Source organism: Scomber japonicus, chromosome 4, assembly GCF_027409825.1.
Source record: "Scomber japonicus isolate fScoJap1 chromosome 4, fScoJap1.pri, whole genome shotgun sequence".
NCBI classification, from domain to species: domain Eukaryota; kingdom Metazoa; phylum Chordata; class Actinopteri; order Scombriformes; family Scombridae; genus Scomber; species Scomber japonicus.
Genome location: NC_070581.1, coordinates 10,700,206 through 10,712,500, shown reverse-complemented (window position 1 = coordinate 10,712,500; position 12,295 = coordinate 10,700,206). Strand labels below are relative to the sequence as shown.

Below are 12,295 nucleotides of genomic sequence, written 5' to 3'. Positions count from 1 at the left end.
ATCAAGTATATCCCACAAATCTTCTGGCAACAAACAATTATTCTGCCACCGTGTGATGGGTCCCTTGCCAAAAGTTATGAAGTACAAACTCTGAGAATTTATTCTCAGGTTTCCAGCTTTCAAAGTCATTGCTAGTGGGAATTTCAAACTGAAATCACAAGCGCAGATAAAATATATTGCAAAGACTGCAATATGGGCGTTTGTTAATTTCCTCTTCATGCTACTAGAGGGTAAAGTAGTGCCAGTCAGAACAGGCTGGCAAGACATGTCTCCCCCAAGCCCAGGAAAAGTAGTTACTATCAGGGGAGTGTGCATTTCTGCAAGCTACTTATTTTAAGTCATAAAATGTGGTGTAAGAGCAGGGGTGGAAAGACAAAAATATCTTATTCAGGTAGTCACGTTGCTGAAAGTTTCTGTGAGTCAAAGTTGCATTAATGGAGTGAAAATGAAAAAATAACTTTTTATGTGAAAGAGGATGAATGTGAAATATTTGTCTTACAAAATGTTACAAAATGTTCAAATGTTCTTTCTACTGATAATGTAAAACAACTCACAATACATTCAGTGTATGACCACAATCTGACAATAGCAGCATGTCAGAAAATGCAGTGCTGTAGTTGATAAATGTTTTCTATATGAGAGTGTATTCCACAGTTATTGTACCTGTAGAAACAGGTGAGATGAAAAGTGTTTTCTGGGTCTATTGTGTGTTGTGTTTCTGGTGAAGGCTGACTTGTATAATTGTACAATTTTGTGCTTACTTGAGTTCTCCAAAATGCTGATGAAAACAAATACTGTACATCACGAAAAGAGTGTAACAGATGCACGTGTAACAGATGACCTTTCCATTTAATTTGATTTACTGTATTATTTTGTGGGAGGCGTCGCACTGAAAAATAACCACTTATTGATTTGAGTTCCACACCTTCAGTGTTTAAGGAGGAGGACAAGCTGGGCTGCAGCCACTGTTTATATCAGGCCAGATCACATATAAGGATCCTTAACTGAAACTGATAGACTGGACATATATATCCTATCACATCTACATTCCTGGTACAGTCATTTGCCATGGCAACCATACAGTATGTCATGAAAATCTAACATAATCACTGTATCTAAAAGGCCAAAAAATGTGGAGCATGAGGCTCAGAAAGCTGATGTGTTACTATGGCAACAAGATCATTTGGATGAACATTTCAGTGGAAGCTGAGATGAACAGTCTAACTTTTGAGGGATCATGTTTTTTGTTTGTTTGTTTTTCTAACAGATTAAATTTGTACAGAAAGCTCAAATAGATGTATAAAAAGGGTATAGAGTACTAAATGTCCTTTTCATCCATTTGGTCCTAATATTACTAAGAATGGAAGAACCATTCTGAATGTATTCAATTTCTGAATACAGTTATAATTTGTAATATTTGTACGTATATTAAAAGACATAATATGTAACTTTTCTGCATGTCTAAAAAAACGACTAGACATACCTTATATATTTTGTTTAGTTGAGTACTTTTTCTACCGATGCTCAAAACCAGATAATCTAACATTGAAACAAGAACATTCACTGGAATGAAATGTAGTATATTATGTTTATATATTATGTCTACTTTGAACGTGATTTCTCTTCTTCTTCTTCTGTCTGAGTCACATTGGATTAATTATCAGTGGCAATAGTGATTTTTCAACAATGTTGTTAAACTACTTTCCCCAATAATGAGTAGTGAATAAAATAATGAATTGTTAATAAAATTTCAGTAATAAAATTACCCTTTTCTCTGAGGCCGTGGAGGATGGCTATAGCCCTACAATGGCTGAGAAAAGCTTAGGAAGCTTGCTGCTGACTCCAAGAAGGAACAGACTGTCAGATAAAGAGTTTGAGAAGCTTCTCCTGATGAGATATAATCACCACTTCAGATGTGAGCAATGAAATAAGCTGGTGGTGAAGCAATAGGCGATGAAATGGGTCCAGATTAAGTGTTTAAGCAGGAAGGCAAATAGCATAGTGCTTAGGGGTGTGACAATTCACTCAGCTCACGAGATGAGACGATAAACGATAGATTTTAACACTATTTTTAAGAAAACTTCAATGACTATATGAAAATGCAAAAAAAAATGCACTGAATGAACTGTGAATGTTTTAATCATCTTGTAATTAATGTCACTTCAGTTCTACTTTCTAAGTATAGATTATCATATGCAGTATGCAAACACTGTAAAAAGTTTTGCACCCCCCCAATATAGATAGATAGATAGAAATAACAACCATAAATACCAAAATGATATGCAATCACAAATACCAAAAATGAAGTATGAAGAATAGAAACAATTCTAGTATATAAATATTAATGAAATAAAGAATCAAATTATCACAAATTATAATATATTGCTAATAAAAAACTTAACTGAAAGTAAAGAGCAAAAATTCTATATCACACAAATACACAAATAGAACAACATACTTATAAATTCAGTTTTAATTTGGTAGTGTGCTAGATTTCTCCACTCCTCCTACCTCAGGCTTTCAGTGGAGAGACCTGAAGTTATCCCCCCTGCTCCCTGTGAGATCTTCTCAGCAGGTAGAAGCTGCTAGTTCACAAACTAGACATTATAAAAGAAGACGTGACATGCAAATGAGCGATAGAAACCGGATTGTCTTTTTTTTTGTTTTCTTTTGGTGTGTGTGCACCGTGCCACCCCTGGCATGATGAACATATTGCCCAAATTTAAATATGCCACTTCTGCTTCACCTTGACAAAAAATCTCATCATGTTTTAATAATGCGAGAGATCTCATCACACCCCTAATAGTGCCTATTTAATTGTCTTATGTTTTCAGTTTTAAAGGCCAGTCATACATTTATTGAGTAACAAACCCAACCATAAGGACAACAATTCCCATCCCACGCTAGTTCACAACATCAAAGTCTATCTTTTGTTATTGTTTTAATTCAGAGACCCCCAGGAGCAGAAATTGCATAATGTGCATTTAAATATTTAATAGTGGGGATTTACTGTGTGGATGGTCAGCTAGGCAATTGGAATGCCCTGTAGGTCTTCAGCTCTTGGGTAATAATGGAGGACTAAGACCTACAGAGTGGAGAGCTTGAGCCCGTTTGGGAATCAGCTAATGACTGTGGGAATTCAACTGAACAGAGTGGACTCAAGGGAACTGTCCACTCCACTTTTCACCAATGAGTGGCTTGTCTGTAGACATACAGCAGAACAGCAAATTGACAAAGAAGGATATTTAACATGAAGGCACAACTTCCACCTTGACTTCAAATAACATGAAGTACAATTCAAGTGGCAGCTCACTCTTTGTTAAAGGTGTAGTATGCACAATGTGTCAGTTGCTCTGAGTGTAAACACACAGCATTCAAAGTTGGCCTTCCCTTCTGTATGACCAAGAGAGAGACAGAGAGAAGCGGTGGTCAAGAGAGTTAGTGAGTGAATGAAGAGGGTTAGCAGCACTGACAAGGACAAAGCCATAAATCAGATAAATAAAACGTTATTTTCTGATTGTTTCATAGCAGTTATTTTTTAAAGCACAAATAAACACGTCCACACCTCCACACAACACTATGGGAAGGTGTCGCATTGCCAGATTTTGTTGTGTCTCTGCTTTGCGTGTGTGTGTAGCTCAGTGCCGCCCTCAGTCAAGAAGAACCACAGACCTGCAGCTCTTTAAACATCCGTGACACAGAGAAAGAGACCAGAGTGGAGCAGAGGAGAGGAGAGAGATGGAGACACGCATTGAGTACTGACCTCTCATCCTGCATGCTGTCATTGGCTGAAGGCTACACACCCACTGCCCCAAAGGTTGGCCCCCATAAAAATCTCAGCCGAACACAGCAGAATAATAAGAAAATAATACATTAAAGGCAGAGGGCAGAGTCCCTGCAGATTAATACCACACACATCTAGTGCTGATTACTTTTGTAGGAGCTTATACATTGAGTTTTTTAAAAGAAAAATCCTTGTATACCTTTTAACACAATCAAAATGAATACTGTAAACCAACTGCCCCTGCTTTCTGTACATCATTGCACTTTAATGTTATCCCAGAATCACAGGTGGGTGTCAGTGGGGTTCATCCAATAACTATATGATGCAGTGCACTGTATAAAGTGAGTATGGTGGAATAAAATATTACATTATAAAACTTATAATACAATGTTATGCAATTATTCAAGTTTTGGCCTTCTACCACTTGACCACTGCAAGTTTGCATGCACTTTAGTGCTTTTTACTGTAATGCATTTGATCATAAGGTGTGTGTACCCCCTACATATTTTTAAATGACTTAATATATTCAAAGGTGATAACTAGTCTTTTGTTTGCTGTGTAAATCATTCATAATTTCTGCAATCTTCTATATTTTTGCTGATTATAGTGGTTCCCACAGTTGGAGGTTGTCCACCACAGCTCTCGGCTGCATTGGATGCGAACAGCTGTGATTATAAACGCACAACTGGGACTTCAAGAGAATGAAGTTTAAGACTGATCTGAGTCTTTTTTACAGCAGACATTTTGACTCTAAAGTAGGAAAAGCACAGGTGTTACTAATTGCATTAACAATGGCTCTATTCTGCATGCTCAAGTTTCCCAATAAGCTATGATAATGTGTCAGCAAGCCAGCATACACAATACATCATCATAATAGACAATTAGCTACGGCTGTGTTGTTTTGTGGTTATTTTAGACTGGTGGACAATGTTTGGACCAAGAGCAAACTAAACAGGCTGAGTGGATACAGTTACATGGAAAGGCTCTTCACCTGCTGGTCTTACAGGGGGGGTTACTGCCAGCAACATGGGCAATAGGACAAACAAGGTGTAAAATGAAGTCCAGTATGATAAACCGGTATAGCTCAGACTGGATCTACGGAGGAGCTAATGAGCAAACAAAGAACAACTGTGCAGGGAATATGCTGATGACAAGCGCAATCAGATGAATTTATAGTGGACAGGTGCAGAACAGCAGGGTCACACAGGAGAAGAAAAGTGAGAGAATGTGAGGCATGAGATGGGGCACAGGTAGAAGATGCAAGCGACACCAAAAGTCATCATAACAAATGAAGATATGAGCCTGTTCTTGTAATATCAGTTACCAAAAACATCCTAAAGTCACATTTGAGAAACAAACGTCATCTAATTAGACGCCATCTTAGTAATTATGACCCAGAGAAGTGGAGCAGTTCAGTTGACGTCTATAAAAAAGGTGAAAAATGTTGTTGATCCTCACTTGCAAAAAGTGGAATAAGTGGACTGACTGATACTCAGAGCATCTTATAGCACTGTGTTCGGGTTAATATTGGAGTGAGCATCTAATAATAACACGGATGGGTTTACATTGGAATTAGTTGAAAGCCTGGTGCGTCTCATACAGATGCTAAAGGGTACCTTATGTGTGGGTATCAGACACCAAGGCCCGTGACAAAGCATCACTATTTGATGCTGTGGAATGAGAACGGGTTGTTAATTTGGACGACTTGTTTCGTTTATTATGCATGGGGAGTAGTAAGCCTTTAAAAACAGTTGTACAATGTAGGCTTTTACCAGGCAGGGGGGATCAAATGAAAGACTGGATGTGTTAAGAGAACTGGATGCTGTGTTCCTCAGGCTTCCACATTTGGAACCATAGAGCATGAGTACAATATTTTTTCTAAAGCTGAGCCAGTTGACATCCATCTCTTTTCAGGCTTTTCAAATTTTAGCACATCTAATGGATGACATGTCAATACATGGAGTCATCTTGGAGTGTTGGTGAAATTGAGAAAAAATTTATTTGTTTTACAGCTGTTTTATTTGTAAGTATATATGATTGTGATTTCTCTCTCCAAAAAGTATTTTTCAGCCAGAGTGCACCATGTGATCCCACAATACAGACTGTGACCACTGCTCTGAAATTGCCTCACAGCCTAAAGTCTCAATGTTGCAGAATAGGAAGTGAAGGTTTCAGTGTGTTTGGAGCTTAACCCACACAAAGGACTATAAATCAAGATATCACTGCCACTGATGGATTGATTTTGGCCATTCTTTTTTTTAATATATTTCCGCAATACCTCCAGACTTTGTAAATTGATGCAGTAGCCTGTACAGTCCATTTTTCACACACATATGAGGATGAAAAAATGATTTTCTTGAATCTGTAATTACCTTTACCATCAGACTACATTTATTTGATGTTATTTGTGTGAGGCTATTTGCTTACAGGGTCTGTGAGTGACAAGATAAAAGTGAGCAAGTGCGAGCAGGGTGGCTGTTAGAGTCTGTGGATGAGCCACCTCCATTGATCTCCTGCCATCCGAGGCTGATGCTCGACACTCCCCAGCAAGACTCTGGCATTAAGCTGGACATCTACTGCATGCACTTACTCTCTCTCTTTGTAAATACAGAGCCCACGCACACACATGCACCCAGAAATAGACAAAGGCGCACTGTCAGCACACTGGGCTGGTGCCCAGGGAAATGTCATATCTTCTCTATTCAAAGACATACAACAGATTTTTTTTTCAATGAAGTTTCAACTCACATTCACCTTAGTTTACATGTGGTATTTGGCATGGAAAGGTAAACAAAAAATGTATTTTTATTGTGCTGCACACAAGAGCGGGACAAGTCTGTCGGAAACGGAACTGGCAGTTTATATCTTGACAGATAGCTTGAAGATGAATGCTGAAGGAGGAGAGGAGGAACAGCTCGCTTACAAAATGTACCCATTCACCTGCTCCGACTGTCTGTAACAACTAGTATCTACTTGATACACTACTTTCAACTCCCTCGTCTGCTTTCACACAGCTGTAGAGAAGTTACACGCATTTTTCACATGTCAACCTGTGAGGCAAACAAGTTCAGACACCCTCGAGTTGCAACTGTGAAGCTGCAAGCAAAGTTTTAAGTATCTGTGCCCGCAGATGGAATTAAGCTCATTTTGACGGATGTAAGAAAAAAAAAAGACAAAACAGGGAAAGGGAAAAACCGAGGTAGAGAAGACTGTGAAAAGGGGTATACAATACAATACAATGAATAACTGTTGTCTTGGAGCCACTAGCATATGTTTTCTCAAGCAAACAGGCTGTGGATCTTTCATTTGGCATCTATGGATAGGCATATGCCTGGAATGAGCGAAGAAATGCAACAACAAAGTGACTCGATCCATTTCACAGACTGTGCGGTCCCCGCTGGAAGTGGGAAAGATTGGCACATGATAAATCACCACAGTGCTTGAGTGTTTTACATGATTAGATGGTGGAGGGAACATTAAATCAGGCTCGATTTACTATTTGACTAGCCGCAAGACCCTTATCCCCGTGCATTCCAGATGCAAGCATTGCATGAAAATTATAGTCTGAAAAAGTGGGGCACATGGCACAAAAAAAGGAGAAGCCTTTATCAAGTAGACTCTATCAAGAGGTTATTGTTCTAATGCATGGCTTTAAAGGCTGTTACAGCACATCTCCACAGCTCCAGCTCTTTGCTACCTCTTACATTTTGTCATTTTGTCGAATCATACAAAGGCAGCCAGATAAATCAGTTAGAATTTGAGCAACGTCAGCAGAGCCGGTGGGAGGGGAAGCAGTGATGCGAAATGTGGGGAGCTGACCTTGAAGAAATGTTCAATTTGTGTTAGTGATGGGGGCTAAATTTTGGTGGAGCAGGGTATTCTCCAAGTCCAGAGGATACCAATATATCCAGTGGTAAAGCATAATATTAAATATTTTGACATAAGAGTGAAGTCATTTGAAGTGACGCAATGAAACAAAAAGCATATTGAAACAAACTGCTGTCCTCGATCTTTCTCATTTCCTCTTGATTTGTATTGACTTTAAAGCCGTTCCAGTCTGTTTTCTTCTACTTTGACCCTTTTTTATTCAGCTTAACACACGGAAACACAAGTATAAAGCCATTCTGGTAATGTTGAATGTAAACGCCTGGGCCTTTCAATGAGATATCAATGGAAATTTATTGAAGCACATTCAAGGACAATTGACTTACTGCTAGAACTGCTAGAATCTCTCTCTTTAGTCTAGCAGAGGAGCTGTAATGATGAGAAATTCTTCAGTGAAGCACTGTCACCCCGGCAGTGCCTACCTGGAAGTAGAGATTGTGGGAGCATGGGAGTCATCGCTATGGAAACAAGCATAACACCGACTGAAAAAAGGCATATGCATGACATAACTTAAAGTAGAAAATGCACCACGGAGAAAAGAATGCTCTAATTGATTGGTCAAAAGTGCAGAAAAATGCCTTGTTCCATTTTCCCAGGACACATAAAAAAGAGAGACAATGGATAAAGCCTGCAGAGAAGAGCTTTGTCTGTGTAGTAGCTTTGAGCTAGAGTCTGAATGTCCAACAGCCCAGACAGAAGGGTTTCTCTCTTATTCCATCGATCCTGTTATATTACCTGAAGCAAAATGAAACACTTCTAAGCATATAACATAAACCTTGTTGGGAACTTGAACTTGATTCCTCTTGTTGTGAAAGTAAGACTACACAAAATGTTTGGAAAGACATATCTTTCTCCTCTAATGAAGTATAGGAGGATTTTTTATTACTAGAGAACTCTGTGAGGTAGAACACAGGTCAGAGAAACAAGCTCTTCACCTCTATCATGGGAAATAGAGCATGATGACCAGCATGACCACAAAGGTAATTTGATCTATTTCAAGTCACTTTGGTGCCCTTGTCACCTGGAAAAAATGCTGTCCTCATATAAGAAAATTTGAGCCAGAATAACCACAGTTTCCTGACTATTGGTGAAGCAAAATACAGCTGGAGAGCAGTGGGTGGATTGTGGTCATTGGAAAGCCAGCACAGCCAATATCACACATGGTTGGCTTTGGTATTAAGTAGGATGAGATATCTATAGAGAGAGAGAGCCAGGGAGCAAAAGTGGACAGACCACAAGTTTCCAGTTATTGGTATTCTCAGAGGAAAGCTGATAGAATACTGGCTTCAACTTAAAGAAAATGGTAGCGGCTGTAGAAAGATAGTGCCTACATCGAGAGAAATACATTTAACCACTAAAAGCTTTACGAAGCTGTGAGTGTAAGTAGTTGCGCATCTTAGATATGGACCTTTAAAGCTACTATAAAGCAAGAACTGTGATGTCCTTGGTTTGATTCTGGCTGAGGAGGTTAATTAGATGTCAATTACATGTCTTCCTCTCTGCGTTTCTTGTCACTCTCTGCTGTCGGATATCTAAAAACCTTTTCTTTAACTCTCGTATAAGCGCAAGGTCATTGCCTCACCCAGCATTTATTTGTCTTGTCTGTTTGTGTTAAAAGTGGGTTAATTGTAAATGCAAATTGTTGTGAAGAATAAAGATCACACGGTCCATCTAATAGCTGTTCTGCAGCATTCAGTCCTATCACATGATCTTCATCAGCAGATGGAGGTTGTCACAGAATTGTACATGTTTTCTGAGCATTTTACGGGCTTCTCTCTTCCATTTCTACCTGATGATGAGGATTATGTGATATGATCTAAAGCTCAAGAACAGCTAATACATTGATCTAGTGGTGTGGCTGCTTTTGGAACTCCTTTTTCAAGGTCAAGGATGAGCTGTGTACATCAGTTTATAAGCCAAAATGGACAAATTGCTAGATTTTGTAGCCCTAGCTGTCTATTTAAGCCACCAGATATTGTCTTACCTGCTTATTGTTAGCATAGTTTGGATTTTGACAGTAATCTGGCTTCAAACATTGCTGTCAGGATGTCCATTTAGGACACTGGGCTTTGTGCTAAAAACACACACTTAACTGCCGGCCACTTAAGCAGTGAGGTGATCAGAGGGAATGGGTTTACCCAGTGTGAGAGGTTTGCCACTGAAACCGAATCAGGGCAAATTGATGGTATTACTCCTCAGGCTGCACTAGTGGGATCGTGTAAATCACTTTGCTGCTGAGCAATAAAAAAAATATCAGCCAATGGATTAAAGACACTCTGGCTATGAACTTTTCTTTTCTCTTCGCAAACTACACAAATATGACATTTGGAACTAACGGGACCCTTGAAGCAAAAGCAGCAGTCATCCTTGTAACATATCCGACCATACCATACCACTACTGTTATCTGCCAGCGGCTGAATAATAGTGGGTTTTGATAAGAGCTTGTGTGCCACTAGCGTATTATGAGGCAGTTAATAGGTTTTACTTGCTTTCATCTGCAATTCAAAGGATTTTGCTGTACGAACATAATAATTTGCTTTTTCTGTCCTAATGCCCCCATTCTGTCTCGTGGGTAAATGCAGATTTAGCGCACATTCAGTCATTCTGGATTTGGAAGGGGCATTTAAGGTTGTGTTATTTGCTTGATCTCGCCTTGCCCCTCATCTCCACACCTATTTTCCTCTTTAGTACTCCCCTGCCTCTATGCCATGTCAGTGAAATGAGGGTCACAAATCCAATAAGATTCATCTCAGGCTCAAATCAGATTAGTTTAATCCGATGTAAGGCAGGAGCCAAACCCACTTCTCTCAATATGGAGCATCAGAACCCTGACAGAACAATGACAGCACTTAATAACAGCACTTAATAACAGCTTTTTATGGTTCAGACTGCATTAGCCAGAGTTTATTAGCCAGTAAACATACATACACCGTTTGGCAAGAATACTCACTTCAATCATCACTGAACTACTGCTTGTCAAGGGGCTGGAAATCTTGGATAAACGCCTAAAAAGTGTTACAGTATTATGTTCAGCACCACCAGTTCGTCACAATTGTGCTGACGAAAGCCCACCAGCATGTAGAGCACTTACTGTCAGACACTTTACAAATGTTCAAATGTAAAACCTGAAATCTGCACATTCTGAGAAAAAGAGAGCCTGCTTCCTCAACACATCAGGGCAAAAGATAGCCTCCTGTTTTTTTTTTTCTTTTACATCAGTGTTCCTCATTGTGAGACAACCTCCCAGTGTAGCAATTCAGAGAGACACTGTTTTAATCACCTTGTAATATTGCCTGAGCTCAGTTCCTTCTTCCTCTGCTTACTCTCTCTTCCCTGTGGCATTTAATTTATCCTCAATCCATCGATTTAAGATCAGAGAACAGGCAGCTCTTTATGACTCTCTCAAAATTATTCATATGTTTATTGAGAAGCTTGTAAAGCTCGCTCAGACACCCCCGCTGCCGCCACCACCACCACCGCCGCTGCCACCTTCTCATTCCACACTCGCCGATAAATTCCTTCAAGGTTTCAAGACAGGTGATTTGAATGATTTATATCTCCCCTTACTTACACATTGCTTTAGTTTCCCCGTTAACGTAAAACATGGAGGTGTACTCTGGCACTTTGCTGATTGGAGATCCACTTGTGCTGAATACCTTTGTTGTGGTCGGTTGTATGGGTAATGTTTTACCATTTGCTAATTGTAAACTGAATATCTGCAAACTTCAAGCAGACGTGAGTGTGACTCTGCTGGTATCCTGCTTGCATGACAATGGTATTTGATCATCCATAGCGGGGGGAAGACAAAGAATTATGAAAAGCCTTCGGTTATGATTTAAATGTCACGCTGTATGTATGTACTGATGGTGTTATAGCCTGCCAGGAGACTTACATCACCACTGTAGTATTGTTGCAGTAAGCATGGTGTCACGTGGTTGGTTTGGTTTAAAAGCCGAAACAATAATTTAGTTTTAAAATGTTGCCAACAACGCCACCTAAGTTGAGGAGCTTAGGACTCCATAATTGCAGATAGGCTTACAGGTTCTTTTTATCAGGACGGAGCAGAGTTAAAAAACCACATAAAAATATATAAAGTTCACCAGGATTTATTATAAAACAGTCCAAAGTCTTTTCCCAGTTCCAGACCGTCCTGGAGGTCCTTCCCAGGACTGGATGCTGATTTTCATTCTCGGAGATGATGGGGGGGTGAGACCTTCTTCCTCCTCCGGATCTACTCGTTCCCTCAGTCCGGTACTCCGCCTGTAGACACAGAACACAACCGCCAGCCCTCTGTCGACACACCCGTCTACGCTCTCACTCCCTCCTCTGCCTGGCCCTACAGCTGGCCTTCCCAGTGTCTGCATTTTGGATTTACGAATTAACACTCACGGTTTTCCTGGGTGATAACTGAACGTCATTCACCCAGGCTGGAGTAACTACGCCGACAGACACGGGCCGCTGCACTTCAGGTAGGAGGATCTTTCTGCGATGGTAGGTTCTCGGTGGCCTGCTGGTTCTCCGGCTGGTTCCTCATCTTCTCCTTCTCCGGCCTCTCTGGCCTTCCTTCGTCTCTGGCTCCTCTCTCTGGCTCATCTCTCTCTGGCTCATCTCTCTCTGGCTCATCT

At 40.1% G+C, this 12,295-nt stretch overlaps 1 protein-coding gene across 1 annotated transcript in view; it reads right to left on the bottom strand.

Moving 5' to 3' along the window:
* ajap1 (adherens junctions associated protein 1) overlaps nucleotides 1–12,295 on the bottom strand; it is a 71,234-nt gene that overhangs the window by 57,185 nt on the left and 1,754 nt on the right. Inside the window, exon 6 of the mRNA XM_053317370.1 lies at nucleotides 11,817–11,930. Coding sequence (XP_053173345.1) covers nucleotides 11,817–11,930 — 114 coding nt within the window. The remainder of the gene's footprint in view (nucleotides 1–11,816; nucleotides 11,931–12,295) is intronic.